The following is a 23315-nucleotide window of genomic DNA, read 5'->3' as shown; positions in this document are numbered from 1 at the left end:
CCCCCTGCTGGAGTTGTCCCGGCTGGAGCGTGTCTGGAGGAATCTGCCGCCGCGAGGCCCCTCGCTCGGTCCTGCTCGTCCCTGAGGACCGCCCCGGTCGCCGCCGGGCGCTGAGCGGGCAGCCGGCGGCGAGGTGGGAGATGGTGGGGTGGGCTCCGGCAGGACCGCGCCGCCGCCGCCCGGAGCCTGGGCTCGGCACCCTCCCGCCGGCCCCCACCGAACGGAGCTCAGCTTCCTCCTCGCCGCATCCCTGAGGGAAGCGCCGCCTCTGCTCCCGGGTTCTCCGCCCGCCCGCTCCTTCCTGGCCGGACCCCGCCGCGCTCCACCCTGGTGGCGGGAGGAGCAGCTCTCCAGTCAGCCTTCGCAGCCCCTCTTCTCTTTTTCCTTTCCACCCACCCTCCCTGGCCTCCTCGGATCCCTTGGCTGGGCGCTGAGGCGGAGGAAGAGGCTGGGGTCGCCACGGCGGAGGTTGTTGCCGCCACCCCCCTGCGGGGGTGGCCGGGGTTCCCGGCTGGGGGGGCACCGTTCCGGGTGAGGCGTCCACCATGGTGAGGCCCCTGAGCCGCTGCCCCCGCGCCCCCCCGGCCGCCGCTGCCTCCTGCCCCTCGGTGCTGCTGCTGCTGCTGCTCCTCCGCCTGCTCTTGCTCCTCCATCTCCAGATCGGATCGCGGTGAGGGAAAGATGAGCGAGGAGACGGCGACTTCTGACAACGAGTAAGCGCCTCATTGATCTTAATTAGTACCCCCCCCCCCTCCTTTCGACGACCCCTCCGAGACTTGGGTGCCGGAAAGCTTGCAAACCTGGAGAGTGCGGTGCATCTTATTCTGGAGATAACGTTTGATTTTTTAGCCATTTTATTTAATGGCAGCACCCCCCCCCACCCCCCATGCATTTAGTTGCTCACTTTTGGGGAGGGTATTGAATGTTGGGGTGGGATGGCAGTTGTACGTCCATGAGATGGAGTAATGTGGATGGATGGTGGCGGGGTAGAAATTACCTCTTTGCCTGGAAGCCCCTGGCTTGTCCTTTTTCACTTAACATACCTATCAACATAACCTGAATATCCATCCTGTTTCCTTTATAGCTATTTCACTTGGAAACTAGCGTGTGGGAGCACCTCCTGCAGCAAACTGCTCTTGAATCTTAATTCGATGAGTCAGTGACTCTTAAATACCGATTAAGCCTCCCCCCCCCCCCCCTTAAACTTATGACCTGTAAGCTTCATGTAAAAAAATGGAACTAGGGAAACATTTTTAGAATTTAATGACATTAAGGACACCTGGAGTGTAGGAGATGTTGAACTGTTATATTTTACCTTTGCGAATGCTGGGCTTGTCTTTACCAGGAGCATAGAAGAATATTGAATGTTAATTTTTATCCTTCAGCTGTGTTGAGAAACACCATTTACGTTGGTTTAACAGTATTTACGTTGCTGGATATGTTGATAACTTCATTAACTTCTGGACTGTCATGGTTTTAAGTTTTTATTTGGGCTGTTTGTTTTCCAAACGTAATACGTTGCCTTTTAAATATTTTTGCTTTAAAGTAACGGCTGCCGGAAGGAATAATGGTTGCGGGAACAGTTTTTATTGAGACCGGATTTAATATTCATGCAGAATGTTTGCATCGTTTTCTTGTAATTAAGTTCAAGTTTTGTTTATCTCTGGAGGATTGGAAAGAGTTAAGAGAGGACTAGTCCTAGGATGCATTCCTTTAAATAAAGTGCATTCCTCGAGTCAGACCTTTTTGAGTGGACTTTTAAATCCGAAAGCCTAGGCCTGTTTAACGTAAAATAGCTTGAGAAATGCCAAGCGGCGTTTCTTCTCAACCCCCCCACCCCCAACACACTCTTATGATGAGCGGGTGTGGGAGAAGGTAGATTGCTGCAGTGTCAGTGCAGTCTAGAAGCAGAAGTGGCCGCCATGTTCTCTCTCTTTTTGTGAATCGCCCTCATTTGCATAGCACACTCTTCATTCATAAAAAAATAATTAAACATCCATCACCTTGGACATCTTGAAAGGATTTCCCAAGATAAAAATTCGAAGCTTGACGGTCTGTCTTCGTGTAGATTTTTGAGTTCAGGGAGTAAGGAGAATTCGAAGTTACAGGTTAAATTCAAAAACATACGCACACACAAACAACTACCCCTGTTCTCAGAATGTTGACACAGTTATGTGGGAAATATCAGTTCGGGGAGGTGCTGGGATCACGTGATCGCCTCCATTCATAAAATACCTGGCTGTCCATTCACAGTGCAGTACACTGTCTCATTGCCTTCCGCAGATTAGACCTACTTTGAGAGAGATCAAGAAGTATCTCAGATAACGCTTAGTTAGGGGAAAAACTGCTAAAAATCCTGAACGGAATGACGATCATTTTTACTGTTATCTTTTAAGAAAGTAGCCTGGATCAAAATGTCAAGTTCTATTTGAGAGATGGAAAAAGGCGAATTACCATATTTAAACTAAAATACTAATATTTCCTTTTTGGATGCATCTATTAGAAAAACAAATGAGGGAGTGTGAATTGACACGTGTAAAATAAATTGTTTCTAAATGGGCTCTTTCTAGAATACTTGGCCATGGACATATTAAGAATCCAAGTTTTTCAAAAAGGTAGCGAAATCAGGTGGATGATAACTGCTGTTAACACTGAAACGAGTAAAAGTTCCCACTAGTTTAATCCTAAATATGTTGATATTTGAAACACCAAATGACAAGTTTTACTGAGAGGATTGCTTTTTAAAAAAATTTTAAATTTAATTAATATAAGAACTTGGCAATTGGCTCACTCAGACTTTTAGATTTCTGCTTTCATGAATTTCTCCTGCTTTATTAATATGTTATTTCCTAGGGGCTTTGTTATGTTAGTTTTGATAGAACAGAAAAATATGCTTTAGCGTATATATTATTTCTCTAGGAGACGTTAATTCTTCCTGGGGACAAACTCTTGGGTGTTTTATTTAAAATTTTTTTTTTTATTTTAGGAAGTGATGTGTTCATCTGGTAATCAGTTTTATTAGAGCCAACATTGTACATTAGGCAAATCACAAAGTGTGAACTTCTTTGGAATGTAGCTTTTATTCCAACAGTTTATCTTATTTTTAATATATATAGTAATGTTTTGAAGTGGCAATTTATTATTTATAATCATATATAGTTTGAAGAAACAAAAAATATGTAGGCCCTTAAAGCCTCAGCATAGTAAAACTGCCCTGTGATACAGATTTTATTTGGGCCTTACATATATTTTTTTCCCCACTTTCCTCCTTTTTTAGAAGCCATAATCAATAGGAATTTAATTACATTAGAGACTGTTCTTAACACTTAAATGTTTTTTCCACCTGATTTCAGCCTTTAAAAAAAGTGAAAATCACCAATATCTTGGGAAACTTAACTTTTTCTAGACAAATATTGTGGTAAAATCCAGTAAGGCCTTTAGAAGCCTCATTTTGAAATCCTCTAGTACATGCTCTGTTATTTGAAATTAAAGTTCTATGTAGAGAGACAGATAGCTGTCAAAAGTTGATTGTGTATATGTATGTAATCAGTAACTAATGAAGGATTTGTTATATGTAAGACTTGATCTTACGCAATGTCAAATTTAGGGAACGATTGGTAAAAGTCTGCTTTTCTTTTCCAAACTTCAGTAATAACTGGAACTGCATTAAAAGTGTTATTTAAAAAAATAATTTCCTCCTTGCAAGAGTAGTAATTTCAGATAATGTACAAAATAGTCTTTAAAGGGAGTAGGTAATAATTTGTGTATTTATTATTCAGATAACAAGTAAACATTTGATACACTATAATTAAACCTTTCCTATGATGTTGATGATGAATCCTATTCATTCATTGTATTTTTACTATGTTCCATGCACTGTAATGAATTCCTTCTTTATTATTTTATGGATATATCTGTATCCTCTGTAGAGTGGAGTTGCGTAGTAGAAACTATCATACCCTATTATGTTGTGACTTTTCTGTATCATTAAATATTTCGTAGAACAGCTTTTGATGGCTGTATTATGTGCAGTATATAATATACATTAGTTTGAACCAGTTAACTATTCTGTTATTCCTGAACAGTGCTGCTTTTGATCCTGAGTTCTGTCTTCATTTAAATCTTTTACTCTTTCCTTGAGATAGTCTAGGAGTGGACTTAAAGGAGATGCAAATTTTAAGTTTTTTCTGCTAAATTGCCCTCTAGAAAAGAAAAACTTAGTATATGAGAGTGCTTATGTCTTGAAATGTCTGTCCAGTTCTTTTTGAAAAAATTTTTGCCAATTTTGAAGGTGGAAATGAGATCTTGTTCCTATTTTTAAAGTGCTGGGTGGTAAAATAAAATTGATTAAAAATACCCAAAAAACTAGTTAGGTTGTTTTGGGCAACCAGACTGTTTTAAAATACCATATTACACATAGAATTAGGGGCGCCAATTGAGTGTCCAACTTTTGTCATAATGTCATGGTTGGTGAGATCAACCGCCCCTGGGCTCTGTGCTGATACTGTGGAGCCTGCTTGGGATTCTCTATCTCTCTCTGCCCCTCCCTCACACCCTCCTCTCTCTCTCTCTCTCTCTCTCTCTCTCTTTTTCAAAAAAAAAAAAAAATAAACTTTAAACAAATAGAATAAAGTCATCGTATAGAAGGTTTTTGCAGATAATTTACCTCTTACCAACTTTCATGCAGTATGGTTTAATGTAAAGAGCATTGGACTTGGAATTGGAAGATGCCTTTTTGTCATTGTCACTAATTATTCTGTGATTCTGGACAAGTACAGCTTTTGTGGGCTTCTGTTTGCTTGTTTCATTTGAGCAGCTTGAACTAAGCATCATTATAAGCCCTTCCTGTACTAAATTACCGTAAAGTAATACAGTGATAGGCACGTTACAAGTCGCCAGACTACTTGTAACATGTGCATTGGTTAATTGATTGATTTTATTATATTGTTTTTGACATGTTTAAGCAAATAAAAGACTTCCAGTAGAAATCTGGTAAGAAGCTGAAGTAAGAGCATGAATTTTGAAGAACCAAGATACAAAATTTGAAAACACTTGGTACCTTAATAATCTGTTAAGACTTTATTATTTTGGGTTTAATAGCCATTTGTTTTTGATAATATAGATACACCTCATAGATGTGAGAACTTTGTACTGCTTTTCTTTTTCTTTTAAAGAAATATGGCCTCTGGATGAATAAGTGAGCAAAAGGCTATTGGGCTTAAACACCAATTTGAATAGTTCTAAAAGGAATGTCCTAAGAAGAGACTAGCTCTCATGCTTTACTTACTGGCTAAAAAGTGTCAAAAGTAAGTCTTTTCATTAGGTTTTTCATACTAATCATATTAACCTAAGACTAAGGGATAATTTTACAACTTCATTAGTTTAAGAAGTTAATGCGGATAATGAATTTTTTCATTCTTTAACAGTTAGATTTAATTCACTATTTATGAAAAGTTTTGTGTCCTAGCTGCATCTTAGAGTCCAGAGCCAAAGTCATTACAAATCCCTGAGATGTTTTTGTGGCACTCAGAATGGTTTGAAATGAAAAAGATCTAGTGATGTATTTTTGTTTAAGCATTGTTCATTATTTTTGTTAAAACAGTTCATTAGCATTGGGTCTTAGACTGAGGTGTTAAATTGCTTAGACATAGGATTCTTAGAATTGAGAGTGTTTTTTACTAATCTCTAATTGAAACTTGCTTACATTTATAATTGAAGGAAATGCCAACAAACCATAGCAGCATCAGAGGTACTTGTGACAGGCGTTAGTTTCCTAGGGCTGCCCTAATATTAACAAAGCACCACAATACCGGATGGCTTAAAACAACAGAAATTTATTGTCTCAATTCTGGAGATTGAAAGAAAGTCCAGGAATGGCAGGGCCATGCTCCTAGTAAGCCATTAGGGGAATCCTTCCTTGTCTCTTCCTGGCCTCTGGTGGCTGATGGCAATCTTTGGCATTTCTTGGCTTGAAACTGCCTAATTCCATTTTCTGCCTTCATCATCACATGATGTTCTCCCTGTGTGTCTTCACGTGGCCACGTGACATCAGTCATTGGATTAGGAGCCTCCTCTAGTATGACCTCTTTTTTTTTTTTATAATTTAACTTTATTTTTTATTTTTTAAAATTTACATCCAAATTAGTATATAGTGAAGCAATGATTTCAGGAGTAGATTCCTTAATGCCCCTTACCCATTTAGCCCATCCCCCCTCCCACAACCCCTCCAGCAACCCTCAGTTTATTCTTTATATTTTTATGAGTCTCTTTTGTTTTGTCCCCCTCCCTGTTTTTATATTATTTTTGTTTCTCTACCTTATGTTCATCTGTTTTGTCTCTTAAAGTCCTCATATGAGTGAAGTCATATGATTTTTGCCTTTCTCTAATTTCACTTAGCATAATACCCTCCAGTTACATCCACGTAGTTGCAGATGGCAAGATTTCATTCTTTTTGATTGCCGAGTAATACTCCATTGTGTATATATACCACATTTTCTTTACCCATTCATCCATTGATGGACGTTTGGGCTCTTTCCATACTTTCCATACTTTGGCTATCAATGGTGCTGCTATAAACATGGGGGTGCATGTGTCCCTTTGTAGGGTAGTTCTATTTTTAGTTTTTTGAGGAACCTCCATACTGTTTTCCAGAGTGGCTGTACCAGCTTGCATTCCCAACAACAATGCAAAAGAGATCCTCTTTCTCTGCATCCTTACCAACATCTGTTGTTGCCTGAGTTGTTAATGTTAGCCATTCTGACAGGTGTAAGGTGGTATTTCGTTGTGGTTTTGATTTGTATTTCTCTGATGATGAGTGATGTTGAGCATTTTTTCATGTGTCGGTTGGCCATCTGGGTGTCTTCTTTGGAGAAGTGTAGCATGACCTCCTCTTAAATTAATTACGCTTGCAGTAACCCTATTTCCAAATGAGGTTGTATTGAGGTAGAGGGTTAGAACTCAGCACATTTTTTTAGAGGGATATTAATTCAACCTATAATACCAATATAAATCAGATTTTTTTTCTTACAGTACAGTTACTATTCATTTGTTACAGATACCTTGAAATAGCACTTGTAGTCATCACTACTTTGAAGTTACAGTAGGGGCACCTTGTGGGTTCAGTCTTTAGAATGTCCAACTCTTGATATCAGGGTCATGAGTTCAAGCCACCACCCCATTGGGTGTAAGGCTTACTTAGAAAGAAATGAATGTAGTTATTAAACCATTGGTAGAGCTTATAAATATTTTAGTGTTAATAAAATATATATTACTATATCAAAATTAGAAAATATTTTGATAATTATTTCAGTATAATTTTTTTTAAGTTTATTTATTTTGAGAGAGACAGAGACAGTGCAGGTGGAGGAGGGACAGAGAAAGAGGGAGACAGAGAATCCCAAGCAGGCTCGGCACTGTCAGCATGGAGCCCCATGTGGGGCTCCATCCCATCAACCATGAGATTATGACCTGAGCTGAAACCAAGAGTCAGATGCTTAACCTATTGAACCACACAGGTGCCTCTAATTTATTTCTTTTGTATTCCTGTGTATTTTGTTTTAAGTCTTTAATGTTCTGAGAAGGGGGCCATAGCCTTCACCAGATGGCCAAAGAGGTCTACTGGCACAAAGGTTAAAATCTCCTGCTACAGACTGAAGCCCAGAAGGTTGAACCCCATAGATAGAGTTATAAAATAGGAAGATTAAGAAACATGAAGGGTAGGGGTGTCTGGGTGGCTCAGCTGATTAAGCCTCTGACTCTTGACGTCATCTCGGGTCATGACTCAGGTCATGATCTCATAGAGTGTGGGTTTGAGCCCAGCGTCTGGCTTTCTGCTGAGAGCGTAGAGCCTGCTTGGGACTCTCTCTCCCTTTCTTTTGTCTTCCATTCCCCTACTGGCGTGCACACTCATATTCTCTCTCTCTCTCTCTCTCTCTCTCTCTCTCTCCCCCTCCCTCTCTCTCCCTCTCTCTAAAAAAAAAAAAAAAAAAGGAACATGAAGGGTAAAATGAACAAGTCCAACATACAGCTAACAGTTCCAAAATAAGAGATTAGGGAGGAGAGGAAATATTCAGAGATAATGGTTGAGAGTTTTCAAGAAGTAGCAAATCAAATTCAATTCAGTGAACTAAAAACAAAGCCTCATAGTCAAACAGGGTTTATCTTGAGATTGCAAGAGTGGATCAACATGAGAAAACTGATGTAGTTTATCATATTTGAAGATTAAGGAAGAGAAATAATACAGTCTTTTAAAATATTTTTAATACTTATTTATTTTTGAGACACACACACACACACACACACACACACACACACACACACAGTGTGAGCGGGAGAGGGGCAGAGAGAGAGAGGGAGACACAGACTCCCAAGCAGGCTCCAGGCTCCAAGCTGTCAGCATGGAGCCTGATGAGGGGCTCGAACCCACAAACCATGAGATCATGACCTGAGCTGAAGTTGGGTGCTTAACCGACAGAGCCACCCAGGTGCCCCACAAATAATACATTCTTAAATGCCAGAAGTGAAGCATTGTCATTCAGTCTCTGCCCATAATATGGAAGTAAATGTTAATAATTTAAGTAAATTTTAATAATTTACATATTTGTAGTATGCATTCATGAATATAGATTTGTATTTCTACTTCCTAGAATTTTAGACTTAATATTTCTCATTTAAAATGAAGATGTTGGATTTGGTCAATTTTAGGATATCTTGTAGTATAAAGGTTCTAGAATTCTAATAAAACACTAATATCAGAGTGTTTTATTTAGCATAAAGTCACCAAACTTTTTTATCCAGTTTTATTGTGAATTACATCGATATTTTGAGTTTGCAATTAGCGGTCAGTTTTGGGTTTGCTTTCATGATAATATGTAAAAACATTACAGATTTTAGTTGCTTGAATTAGATATATGGCTTTCTTAGTTTTTCAGGACAGATACTATTAGTAACTTTTCTTTGAGAATTTCAGTGCAGGGGCATTTGGGTGGCTCAGTCAGTTAACCCCATCTGACTCTTCATTTTGACTCAGGTCTTTGATCTTGCAGTTCCTGAGTTCCAGCCTCATGTTAGGCTCTGCACTGACAATGTGGAGCCGACCTGGGATTCTCTCTCTCCTTCTCTCTCTGCCTCTCCCCTTCTCTCTCTCTCTCTCTCTCTCTCTCTCTCTCTCAAAAATAAATAAACTTAAAAAAAAAATTTCGGTGCAGTGACATTTGAGTGCCTGCTAGGTACTTGACTTTTCCTTAGCCCTGGAGGTGCAAAGATAAGTATACCCTGATAACTGCTTTCACTATCCAAAAAGGGAACTAGATGTGTGTTCTGTGTCTGCAAATTCTTCAAGGCTCAAGGAGAAAGTGATTCTACCTGGCAGTGGATGGCAGTGTGGGAGTTGCATGAAGGAAGGCTTCAGAAAAGAGGTCGGATTTTACAAGTCAGCCAGAGATAAGGATGATTGAAAGGGGAAGGGCATTTCAAGAAGGGAGGGGGAAAACAAAACAAGAACAAGCATGGAAGGGGAAATAGAAAGTTTAGAGAAAAGCAATAACTTTTGGGAGACACTTATTTGCAGGAGTGGTAGGGGGATATGAAGCATGTTGGAGGCAATTGTGAGAAGTCTAGATTTGCGTTTAAGTTTGTGTCAGCAACCTTGGGGCAAAAGGTGGTGGCTAGGCCTGGTGCATGACACCCAGAAGATGAACGTGAAAGAAGTTCCTGAAAATCTGTTTTTCTTAACAAGTTGAGGAAAATTTATTTTAATTGGTCAGTGAAAACAATTTTGAACAGAATTCCCATTAATTTTCCAGATAATACACTAAGAGTTCACAGAAAATTTGTTCTTTGAGCTACCCTCTCTCACTCCCACTCCCCACTGCAAGTCAGTCAGGATACTTCATGAAAAGCACCAGTTTATCTTTATCGTGGAGTCAGTGGGGAACTATTAATTTAAGCGAGGGAGTGATACCAAATTTGTGTAGAAGGCTGAATACCAGGACTCATTTGCACAGTTGATTGGAGGGAGAAGGAAATGAACTACAACTGATGAGGAAGATGTAATAATCAAGACAAAACAGCTGGAAGAAGAAGTGCATTTGGAACTGTTGGGGATGAATTTGTGAGGCAGTTCAGATGTCCAGATAATCACTTGACTGGATGTGAAGGAAGGAGTAGGAAGAATGTGGGATGACTTCAGCATTTTAAATTTAGGCCTCTGTGATGTTTTTAAATGAAGTGGGAAGAGACAAAAGTTTTTAATGGGAGAACAACTCAAATTTGGCCTTCTAAAATTTGCCTACCTAAGTATCAAGTTAAAAAATGCCTCATAGAGTATTTTAAATACAGGTTTGGTGCCCACAGAAGGTAGAGAAGGTAGAATTTAGAGGTGATGTCTTCAGTATTTGTAATAGTTGAACCAGGGAGAAATTGCCCAAGGAGAATATTAAGCAGTAATGGGAAGATGAACAGCAAGAAACAGCAGTGTTTTTTAAGAGAGAGCAAATGACAGAATAGTCTTGAAAGGTAGGAGAGTTCAGAGGGAAAGTATTAAAAGACAAAATGGGAAGTAATGATGTGGAGACAGCAAAGAGTAAGGTTATACACATTCAGTGGGGGAGGTGGGAGTTGAGGTTATTGTAGGATGGGCGATGTTAGTAGTGGAGAGGAAGAGAAAAAAGCATTTAAGGAAAGGTTGAGTAAAAGGCAGAACAAGGTCCAGGAAAGAGAAGTCTACCAAACTCTTTTACTGCTTGTCAGAAGCTGTGCTAGATTTAATCCTGCTAATGACCATGTGAGCTAAGTATTATCCATAGTTTACAGAGGAGAAAACTGAGACTTAGGAACAGTTTAGTAATTTGCCCACAGCCACACAAGGGAGTAAGTGGTAGACCTGAGATTTAAATTGCATTGTATTTGTACCACATTGTACCTCATACAATTAACGGCCAGATTTTATTTTATTTTATTTTATTTTATTTTATTTTATTTTATTTTATTTTATTTTATTATTTTATTTATTTTATTTTATTTTTAATATTTATTTATTTATTTATTTATTTATTTATTTATTTATTTATTTTTGAGAGAGAGAAGGCATGAACAGGGGAGGAGCAGAGAGAGGGCAGAGAGGATTCCCAAGGAGGCTCCACACTGTCAGCACAGAGCCCCCCCACGTGGAGCTCGATCTCACAAACCATGAGATCATGAGATTATGACCAGAATCAAAATCGAGTTGGATGCTTAACCGACTGAGCCACTGAGGCGCCCCACCAGATTCGATTTTAACGAAAAAGATAAGGTCCAAGTGATCGGTAGACACATAGAAGTGATAGCTGTTTTGAGGGACTAGAAGTTTTGGTAAAGTTAAAGAGCATGCAGAGTCGAAGTGGAAAAAATCGAAAGGTAGATTTTGGTCAGAGAAGCCAGACTCCAGAGTAATGACAGGTTAAAGAATAATAAGGTAGAAACAGGTTGTTGGGATAGAGGAGCCAGGATCTGCTAGAATATTTATTAAAAAGGTCAACAATATGGCTGTTCTAAGTTGCTGGGTTGGATGGTATTAGGAGTTGAGGTGGAGAAGAATCTTGAGCCAGCACCAATGTATTTAACGTATGTGTGGTATGAGTGACTTAGAGTGGGAGTATGAATGCTGACATCTGCCTTTACCATGTGAAGGGAGGGGAATAAGGATTTTGGAATTGGAAGTTGAAGAAGGAGGGTGCCATGGGGAGAAAGAGAAGAGAGCAAAGGGCTTAGCTGGGAAGAGTTGAGAATATTGGAAATGATAGGATCTCAGGTAACAGTGATCCTATCAGGAATGAGGGATGTTGGGAGTTAGAGAAGGGAAGATAGACATCTGAATAAATTATGCAGATTTGGATTTTACTGAGAACTTTAAGGTTTTTTAAGAGGCTAATCAAGATGTTGACAGAAACCATAGGGTTTTATCTAAATACATTATACTGTCTTTGGCAGAAGGTTTTATATTGGGGGGGGTACTCTAGCCTTAATGTCGGTAGAAAGTCCTTTTCAAAACAAAATTCACTAAATTTCTATAATTAACTTGGTGTTCACAATTAACATGCTCCTGCAATTACTGCTGGCTGTTGTGTTAAGACTTTGGTAAATCTTTGTGCTTGATTCTCCATCTGTAAAACCAGGATAAAACCAGGATAAAAAACCAGGATAAAACCAGGATAAAAACATCCCTACTTTGGAGGGATGTTAAGGCAAAGTAACCTCCCCCCGCCTGCCCCACACACACTTTTTGACTAGAGATAAGAGAATATTAAAAAGGACTTTCAGTTCTTGAGAAGAAAGGTACTATGTTCATGAAATAATCAGTGCTCATTTTCATTTAGCCTAAGGTAGTGTTATATTTTAAAAAGGATTATTGACCTGCTGGAAATAACTGTATTTCAGATTAAATGTTTAAAAAAAAGCAGCTTTGTGGAAAAACTTAAAATTTAAAACTTCCAACAAGCAAAAAATACAAGAATCTATATTGTGAACATTTTTTATGTTCTGAGCAAAGAATGAAAGAAGAGGATTAATAACTAGTATTGGGTAAGACACTAGGGCAAAGACCTGGCTCTAGCCAGTTTTTTGTTCGGTACTTAATAAAACTAATGATACAAGGAGTGTATTTCTAGAATTATTAAAGCAATTTTAAAACCTGTGCACATTTTGTAAGTCTGAGTAGATTTGACATCTCTGTCATTTTCAATGGAAAAAGTCATCTTAGTTGATTGCAGGAGTTTTGAAATATCATTGTATGGAAGGCATAAAATCTACTTTTGTGGGAGAGAAGGGAGAGGAAGTTTTTTTTTCAGCTTATTAAAGATTTAGACACTTAATTTTTTGCAGTCGTACTCAAATTAAGATTTCTACTTAATAGGTGAGATAGGCTAAATCTGCTAATTGGCAGTTCATTACTTTGGATTTAGTATCTTGAATTTGGACAGCTAAGGTCTGTAAGCTTATGTTCATTTTAGTCACCAACAACTAAAGCAAAAATCTGTTTATATTCTCATGTATACTGATTAGCTTATAATTCTGAAACTATAACTTGTTAATTAAAAATAGTTTTAGATACGTAATTACTTAAACTTGGTTTAGGAATGAATTTGACATTCATTAGTCCAGACCTTGAATGAACGTAAATCAGGAACTTAAAAATATGTTGATGAAAATTGCGTATACTTTTTTTCTTGAGAATTATTTAATCCAAAAAACCCAAGCTTAATTAGCTTAGTAAAAGTTAAGAAAATATAACAAGTTTAATAAATGTATCAAATTAAGGTATTTTTCAACTCCATGTTATGATCACTAAAAAGGAAGGGGAGAGGCAGAGATGAATGAGAGAAGTTGGCCTCTAAACACTTTAGTTTTCCTGTTTTTCATCATTTTGATACTTCTGGAGAGAGCAAATTTAGCTTCTGAGTGAGCCAAAAAGAAAAAATTTATCTGATGTCGTATAGACCCTGTTGCTGTTGAGTCTGAACCTATGTAATGTCTGCAAGGCCTCCACATACGTCACAGAAAAATAGTTTGACTTACATTTACTGGCTAACTTTGAGCCCCATTTTTGCATTTACCCTGTCTCAAATAGTGATCTAGGTAGTAGGAGGAAAACAGTGAAACTAAGCTGAATCCTTTTAATTGACTGCTGTAGTCTGAATGTTTGTGTCCCCCTGCAAATTCATATGTCAAAATCCTAACCCTCAAAGGTGATGATGTTAGGAGGTGGGGCCTTTGACAGGTGCTTAAATCTTGAGGGTGGAGCCCTTCCTGAATGCAGTTTGTGCCTTTAAAAAAAAGAGGCTCCAGAGAGATCCTAGCCCCTTCTACCATGTGAGGGCACAATGAAGAAAAGTCCACAGCTACTGGAAGAAGGTCCTCAGCTGACCATACTGGCGCCTTGTGCTAGGACTTCCCAGCCTCTAGAACCGTTAAGAAATAAATTTTTGTCGTTGATAAGCTACCCAGTCTGTGCAGTTTTGTTATAGAAGCCTGAATGGACACTGACTTTTCTTTGTTTTGAGGAGGACAAGGAGCAATAATTACTTTAAAGAAAGAAAGAAATAAAAAAACTCAGCACAATTTTCAGTTGCTTTTGTTCCATACATACAGTTTTTACTTGTTTCGTTAGTGTATGTACAAATATTTATTATTCATTTTCACCTGATACACTAAAAGAATTTCTATGCTTATGCATAGTTTTTTTTTTTTAGTAATTATTATAATTTTAATGCTTCTATTTCATCAAGATGTACTGTAAGTTTACACAGCTCTTATTAGTGAAACTTGGTTTCTAGCTCTTTGCCTTTATAAATAACATGGTAGGGGCGCCTGGGTGGCTTAGTCGGTTAAGCTGCCGACTTTGGCTCAGGTCATGATCTTGGAGTCCGTGAGTTCGAGCCCCGCGTCGGGCTCTGTGCTGATAGCTCAGAGCCTGGAGCCTGTTTCAGATTCTGTGTCTCCCTCTCTCTGACCCTCCCCTGTTCATGCTCTGTCTCTCCCTGTCTCAAAAATAAATAAAACATTAAAAAAAATAACATGGTAATGAGCATCTCTTTTGCATATAATTGTTTTCTTCTGTTAATTTCTTAAGATGGATTTACAGAAGGGAAATAACAATGTTAAAGAGTATAAGTGTTTTAAAAAATTTTTATAAGTGTTTTATTTTTTGAGAGAGAGTGTGAGCAGGGGAGGGGCAGAGAGGAAACACAGAATCCAAAGCAGGCTCTAATCTCTGAGCTGTCAGCACAGAGCCTGATGTGGGGCTTGAACCCATGAATGCAAGATCATGACATGAGCTGAAGTCAGACACTTAACCTACTGAGCCACCCAGGCACCCCGAAGGGTATAACTGGTTTTTGTTTTTTTTTTAATTATTGATATAAATTGCTGTTTCAAAAGTTCATTTTTTTTTCTATTGTGGATTATTTATAAATGAAATTCATTCTTAGATTCAATTTTTTACCTTGCAGTTTTTTATATAGATCTCAGCATGGGATTAACTGACAGCTTATACTGGAGTGATTACCAGCATTGTCTTAAAATTATTTTTTGGATTTAGTCTTCATAACAACCATTTAAAATTTTTTTTTAATGTTTGTTTATTTTTGAGACAGAGAGAGACAGAGCATGAATGGGGGAGGGTCAGAGAGAGAGAGGGAGACACAGAATCCGAAACAGGCTCCAGGCTCTGAGCTGTCAGCACAGAGCCTGACACGGGACTCGAACTCATGGACCGTGAGATCATGGCCTGAGCCGAAGTCGGACGCTTAACCGACTGAGCCACCCAGTCGCCCCAGTAACAACCATTTTAAATGTTAACTACCATTACTGTACTTCCATTTACAAAGATGAGGAAACTGAGGCTTAGCAAAAAAGTTAAGGAATTTGGCAAAGATTATGTACCTGCAAAAGACTCCAGAGCATGTGCCCTAAAACAGGCTTTTAAGCTTTTGACTGTGATAGCAAAAAGTACATTATACCTTTTGACATACTGTAAATACGTACATGCATTCATGTACATACACCATTTCCTAGAGCAGATTAGACATACTGTGATGACAGAAGATGATTTTGTATTGTTTTTTTCTAAATTTTTTTTAACGTTTCTTCATTTTTGAGAGAGACAGAGCATGAGTGGGGGAGGGGCAGAGAATGAGGGAGACACAGAATCTGAAGCAGGCTCCAGACTCTGAGCTGTCAGCACAGAGCCTGATGCGGGGCTCGAACTCACAAACCGCAAGATCATGACCTGAGCTGAAGTCAGGTGCTTAACTGACTGAGCCACCCAGGCGCCCCGTGTATTCTATTTTTTTAAATTGAGGTATAGTTGACAGGGATTGTTAGTACATTAATTTCAGGTGTACAACGTGATGATTCGACAACTCTGTATTGTTGTGCTCTGCCCACCACAGTAGGTGCAGCTAGCATCTGTCACCATACAATGCTATTATAATACCACTGACCGTATTCTCGATGCTTTACTTTTCATCCCCATGACTTACTCATTTCATAACTGGAAACCTGTATCTCCCACTCCCCTCTACCCCTTTGTTTCCACCCTCTGACCCCCTATTCTATATAAAAAACAATGCTGGTCAAGACCTTAAGAATCTCCTCTTCTGAACTACAGTGTATGTGGGGTGTCCTCTGAGGATGTATCTCTTTAGTGGTACAAAAGATTGATGTTTATGTTCAGCTTATTATTTCATGAAAATAAGGGATAATACTGAAAGGCATAGGATCCTCAAGGGAGTGTATTTCAAGGTCAAGTTGTGAGGGATTTCAGGGGAATTCAGATTTGAATTGCTGTAGCTAGATTATAGATAATAAGTGTTATATCCTTCTTAGATTTTTTCATGAAATATCCTGAATGATAAGAGAATGCATCCCAAAGCAGTCTTAAAAAAGTATGTAATTGTTTTAAAATCTCGTAGACTATCTCAAAGATTCATGTGAATCTTGCATTTTAATACTATAGTTGTATTTCCAGTATTAAATGTTTTTAATTAGAGAAAAATGGAAAGTTTTTAACCATCCAGTCTTTGCATGTTTATATTCTGTGGCATTAAGGTGTCTCTAACTTGTGTGTCACATTCCTGGGAGGAATTGTACTCTGGTGAGAGGTAGCGTTTGAGGTACATCAGGGTGTTGCTCCTGAGTCAAGGGCATGATTGTATACTATAATGATAGTGGCTGCCATTTTCATACAAGTAGGAATGTTTGGATCCAGCAAAAATTAATATAAACTTTTTGAAGTACAAAAACAATACAAGCAGGAGCATATGGGTGCCTCAGTTGGTTGAGTGTCTGACTCTTGATTTTGGCTCAGGTCATGATCCCAGGGTCTTAGGGCTGTGGGGGTTGAGCCCCACATTGGGCTCTTTACTGAGCTTGGAGCCTGCTTGAGATTCTCTCTGTCCCTCTTCCCTCCCCCAAAACAAAAACAAAAACAAAACAAAACAAAAATATAATTATATTGTAGGAAACTGGGAAGACAACAGGAAATTACCCAAAGAAAAATTTTCATTTGTGCACTTACTTATAGTAAAAGTATTATAAAGGCAAAAGTATATTGAAGTGATCTTAAATTTTAAATTTATTTCTATAAAAACTTCAAGTAGATTATAACAATTTATATAGACTATGAATTACCTATTTTGAAAGAATAGAATTATGCTAATTGGCACTCTGGAAAATATGCAAAGCTGCCCAGAAAAGAAAACTGATTTTAGTCTCGGTTTTACCATTTACTTATGTGACTTAGAACAAATCTTCTAGTGTCTGTGCTAATGAAGACAGTAATCGTTTCTCATCCATAAAAACTCTTGCCTAAAAATTGTAAGTAAATAGATTTATTTACAGATGAATTTTGATGTACTTACAGGGAAAAAGGGAGGGTTTTCTAGAGGATTGGAATAAAAAAGGGAGGTAAAGTGGAAGTCACACAAAAAGAAAAGGTTTTTAGCAAACTTTAGGGAGAGGAAGAAAGCTTAAGGAAAATGAGCCTGGGCCTGTTTTGGGTGCTACATGAGATGTTTAAAATGTGTGTTAGCTGAGTGAAAGGTTATATAACATATATATTGCTAAGTTTTGCAAAATATCTGCGTAGTTAAAATCAGACCGTGAACATTTAAGTGATGTATCAAATGGATTAGAAAAGTGACCTTTTAGAATACTGTTTGCAACAAAGTGATAAATTCACAAGGATGTTGAGATCATGTAGGGGAAGGAGGTCGATCCTGAGCATTTTTAAGTGATCAGGGGATGGTAAATGAGAATTCATTATACAAGACTCATTAGTTTAAAAAGATAGGTATTATTGATATTCTGTCTGTTATCTGAGCATGCTTTCCTTATTGCTTCATTAATGAGGATAGTGTAATTTTAAGAATTTTCATAAACTCATGTTAAAACAATGTTTGGTACACAGTAAGCACTGTTTGCCAATATGCATTCAGATATAGCCTCAGTCTCAACCTTATTTTCTGTTTTTAAGTTCATTCCTCGTTTGCAGTAACAACTTTATTGTAGTTGCAGAGGAATTCCTGCCTGCTTTAGTATATTTCCAGCCTTTGAAATCATCTGACTATAAAGGAATTGTGGAGAAAAAAACATTTTTACTACTAGTTTTTAATTAATTGTCTCTCATAGTTCTTTCCAATTGGTTTTATTACTTTACTGAAAGATACTTTTTTCTGCCTTAAAATTTTCCTTATTTCCAATTGCTACCATTTGGTCCTTAATGGAATCCTTTGAGAATCTAAAGCATAGTTTCCAATAAAATTTTCTGTAATGGTAGAAAGATTCTTTTTGTGCTATCCAATACGGTAGCCGCTATGTGGCTCTTTGGCTGAGTACTTAAAATGTGGCTTGTGGGACAGAGGAACTAAATTTTTAATTTTATTTAATTTAAATAGCTGCATGTGACTAGTAATTCTTGTATTAGCATTTCTAAACTTTCAATCCAGCAAATTTTTGAAAACAATGACACACTCTTGATTCAGTCTTCTCCAGTTTATTGAAGAAATTTCTAATTGTTTTTAAATAGGGAGGTAGCTGAAGTAGTGTATAAGCTTTTTCCAAAGTGTGGTATGTAAGATAATTTTAGTTGTTTCACAAACATGGTGTTAAATTAAGTTGACAAGTTATTCTTTTCTCAATACTTTTTGCATCTTAATTAAGTTAAAGTATGTGTGTATGTGTTTAATAAGGAATAACATTAACCTCAATCTCTGGTAGGCAGCCAATATTGTTTGGCTTGTACTGTATTCAATTTCATAGTTACCATCTATTTATGGATTTAATATTTTAAATTGGCTGTAGTGATTAAAACCTTTCAGGAACATTTTTTGTCTAATTCATGTGGTATCACATATAAGGCAAAAAGTTGATGATGGTTGTGAATGTCAAAACAAAAACAAATTTGTGACATACTGATTTAGTGGAAGGACGATTCGATTGGTAGAGAATCAGCAGCCTTGCTGTGCCACTAGTTTGCTGAGGCAAGTCTGTGTCTTTTTTAGGTATGGCTTCTGCTTTGACAAAATGGGAAAGAGGTTGGTTTAGAAATGAGAAAAGATTTAAAATGTTTAAATTTTAATTCCTGTGTAGTTAACATATACAGTATTGTATTATTTCAGAGATTGACATTTTTAAATGTATTTTATGCAGTAATAACTGATAAAGCATACCATTTTTGACAGTAGCTAACGTGTATTAAGCATTTTGTCATATGTCAGACATGAATTACCCTCAGTTAATCCTTGACTCCAAAGTAGTTTACATACAACTGTCAATCCTTTTTTAAAAAACTCTGGTGGACAGAATTGGACTGTATATTATCTTGGTTCATAGTGTCATCATTGGTTTATGTATGGACCTCTGTAGCCTATTACTTTAATTTTTCATTTACTTGATAAATACAGTACAATCCAAGAATCAGGCATTAGTGATAACTAACACTTACCTAATGTGCATCTATCATATTTTCTTGACTTCTTTCTTCTCAGAGGTTACTGTATCCTGAGTTATGTGTTTACCATTCTTTTCCTATTTAAAAAATAAAAAGTTGGGTTGTCAGGGTGGCTCAGTCAGCTGTGTGTGCAACTTTGCTCAGGTCATGATCTCATGGTTCGCAAGTTGGAGCCCCATGTCGAGCTCTGTGCTGACAGCTCAGAGCCTGGAGCCTGCCTCATATTCTGTGTGTCTCTCTCTTTGTGCCCCTCCCCTGCTCATACTCTGTCTCTCTGTCTCTCTCTCTTTCTCTTAAAAATAAATAAAACATTAAAAGAATTTTAAAAAATAAAATGAAAAAGAAAGGTTTTTTTAATGTTTATTTTGGGGGAGGCAGGAATGGGGGAGGGGCAGAGAGAGTGGGAGACAGAATCTGAAGCAGGCTCTAGGCCCCAAGCCTGATGTGGGGCTCGAACTAATGAACCGTGGGATCATGACCTGAACTGAAGTCAGATGCTTAACCGATTGAGCCACCCAGGCACCCCGAAAAAGAAAAAGTTTTATATACATATATGCTTAAACGAAACGAACATGTTTTACTTATATGTCAACTCCTGGAAGTTCATTTTTTAAAGTGTTGATTTTATTTATACTCAATGGTATTAAGATGTATCCAATTTTTTGGTATACATTTTTATTCATTTGTATTGCTTTATAACATTCCACTGTGTGAAGTGGCCACAATTTAGACACTCTTGTTTAAGGGTATTTGAGTTGTTTCCAGATATTTGCTATCATGAATATTACTTACTGTGAAAATTTTTATAAAATGCTTCTGATACATATGTGCTAAAGGTTCTGTTGATTATATACTTAGGAATAAAATAGTTTGATTGTAAGATATGTTGTGAATTTTAAATTTACAAGGTAATGCCAAATTATGTCCCAAAGTAGTTCTGCTTTGTACTCTTACTAACAATATAAAAGACCAGGTATAAAATTGTACTGGATTGTGGTCTAATGATTTTTACTAAAATGTTTTTCAGTGCTTCCTATGTACCAGATACTGTTCTAAATACATGAATTAATAAATTGTTTTAATCCCACAACAGCCCTATTGGGTAGGTATTGTTATATCCAATGAGGAATTGTTATGTCCAATGAGGAAACTGAGGCATGATGAGGTTAAGCTAATAAATAAAAAAGAGTTGGGATTCAGATTGGTGAGGTCAGGCTAGAGTCCAGCCTCTTAACTGATGTGATGTACTTCTCCAAAATACTGATATTTGTGCATTTATATTCTCTGTCCCTTTTCCCCTGCCCCTTGGCCTATATGTGCTTGTGAGGGTGAGTGTTGGTAATTCTACCCTTATATTATTGTGTTAGCATTGTCTGTTGTGTGGTCTTCCTTTAATAAAGCAGTTTCTTCGGGTGCCTGGGTGGCTCGGTTCAGAGGCCGACCCTAGTGAGTTGAAGCCCCACATTGGATTTGCTGCCATCAGTGTGGTGCCTGCTTCGGATCTTCTGTCTCTCTCTCTCTGCCCTTCACCTGCTCGTGCTCTCTCTCGCTCTCTCTCTCTCTCTCTCTCTCAAAAATAAACAAACATTAAAAAAAAAAAGCTGTTTCTTAAAAAGATGTTTTCCTTGTTGCTAGAATGAGTAAGATGGTTCAGATGATTTGTAGCATTTTTGGTTCTAATATTTTATAATTTGACTTCCTCTTCCTCTTTTTATACAGTTCATTTTAATTTTAGAATAATCTTATATCTGTTTTTCTCTTTTTAGTATAAAATGTGAAACAACTTAGTATGCTGCTTTATTTCATTGTACAATTCTGTATTAACTATTTTTTCCCAGAATATTTTAAATGTATTAAGCAGCTAAAAGAATTCTGGAGTAGACTTGAATGTATACTAATCTCCACATAAGCTTTTGTATCTAACATCTCTCTTTTTTTTTTTTTAATTTTTTTTTTTAACATTTATTTATTTTTGAGACAGAGAGAGACAGAGCATGAGCAGGGGAGGGGCAGAGAGAGAGGGAGACACAGAATCCGAAACAGGCTCCAGGCTCTGAGCTGTCAGCCCAGAGCCCGATGCGGGGCTCAAACTCACAGACCACGAGATCGTGACCTGAGCCGAAGTTGGACGCCCAACCGACTGCGCCACCCAGGCGCCCCCATAACATCTCTTAAACAGATTGATTTTTTTTTCTTTTAACATTTCTAGGTAATGTCCTTGGGATAATTCTTAAGGCAGTCCTTTTTGTTTATTATCTGTTAGATGCTAAATAGATGGGTTTTTTTGTTTTACCTTTAAGGTACTGAGTTTTTTTTTCTTTTTTTGAGATAAATATTATTCTAAAATTTAATTCTAGTGATAGGTAAAGAACTTATTGGCTTAATAATTACTGAATGACAAAGTGCCATAATAAACACCTAATTACCCATGTGTCTTGTCAAAGTACGGTATTACTTAATGTTCAGATGTTAAAGTGTTTAGGTTCTGTAAAAACAGTGTTTAGGCCTTTTTTTTAACTGAAAAAGGGAAAAACTTTTAATTCAAATCCATTGTGTGTATGCTGCATATTTTCGTGGTAGTTAAATGTTTTAGTGCAACAGGCCCAAAAGGATCAATCACGCATATGCTTTGGAATGGTTGGCTGATAGAAGCACCAAACAGGGAGACCATTATGCTACAGCATTTCTTATTAATCAGACTTAGTCCCTCTACTGGATTGTACATTGCTCTTAGGTTTGGCACAGCCATTAATGTTGATATTGAATGAAATAGTCATAACGAACATTTATCAAGTATTTATTATGCTACAGAAAGGATTAGAACTAACATTTTTGAGGTTTCCTGTGTGTCAGGTGTTAATATGGTAGGCAGGGAAATAGATAAATAAAATCTGGATTTTTGCCCTCTTTGAATTCTCAATCTAACATTAGAAATAAGTGGCTTTTTGATAGTGAAGAACTTGGAAATATTGATTTTTCTATTAGGAGAAAATAGTATTTCCCAGAAGAGTGAGAAAGCTATTCAAAGTAATAATGACTTCATTTTGAAGAGGAATTTTTATGTGTTATGCTTATTAACTTTTTAGCTCAGTGGTCTTGTGATGTGACAAAGTAGCTGCAGTCTTAACTCATTACCTCTGAAATTTGTGTGTAAGATAGATGATGTAAGAAAGATAAAAGATTTAGTGTCTGCTAATTTAAAGCTAAGGATCAGGTGAATATTGTAAACTTAGTGTTTCTGTAAATTTAGCCTTCATATATTGTAAATAAAGTTTTACATATGAGTGATACTTTATTATTTATAGAATTTGTAGGACTTTAATCTTTTTTCAAAAATCATTTCTTTCTGTAGGAAGAGCTTCGAAATGAGTAATTTGTAACTATTCAGCCCACTTGGGGTCAGGCTTTAATGCAAGAGCCTGAGATGTGTCATTCTAAGTCAGATAAATTTCTGATTAGAAGAGTCAGGGGCATTTTAGGTGAAGCACACGGTTGTGGTTCCAAACTCCTCAAATAACTTGTTATTAACCTACTGAACTATAATTTTTATTCCTTTCTTCTGTTATTTGTGCTAAAAATTGGAGATTTTATGGGTGAGAGGTCAAGGTAGGAGCAGTGAAAGGATTGTATAAATGTGTTGGTGTGTCGTTGCTTCTTACCATCCTATATATCTTGAGAAGGGCTGTCATTCAAAGATGGTGCAGCTACTGGTAAGTTAAGCTAGTCCTCATATTACGATGTTGCTTCACAAAATTCTAATAGGGGTGTGTGTGTGTGTATGTCACTTTGAAATCATTTTAGACCTACAAGTGAGAAAAAATGTATAAAA

The 23315-nt window shown here is 37.5% G+C and overlaps 1 protein-coding gene across 1 annotated transcript in view; it reads left to right on the top strand.

The window, feature by feature from the left end:
- The first annotated feature begins 444 nt into the window (after positions 1 to 444).
- Positions 445 to 23315, top strand: part of SPRED1 (sprouty related EVH1 domain containing 1) — a 136005-nt gene continuing 113134 nt past the window's right edge. The window contains exon 1 of the mRNA XM_047075342.1: positions 445 to 713. Within this exon, the coding sequence (XP_046931298.1) occupies positions 682 to 713 (32 nt within the window). The 5' untranslated portion in view covers positions 445 to 681. The remainder of the gene's footprint in view (positions 714 to 23315) is intronic.

The sequence above is a fragment of the Lynx rufus genome, unplaced genomic scaffold (assembly GCF_022079265.1).
Source record: "Lynx rufus isolate CCGP_SWC_20201006 ecotype Redwood Valley unplaced genomic scaffold, mLynRuf1.p SCAF_13, whole genome shotgun sequence".
NCBI classification, from domain to species: Eukaryota; Metazoa; Chordata; class Mammalia; order Carnivora; family Felidae; genus Lynx; species Lynx rufus.
The sequence above is the reverse complement of the archived record's forward strand: the minus strand, read 5'-3'. Positions and strand labels throughout refer to the sequence as shown.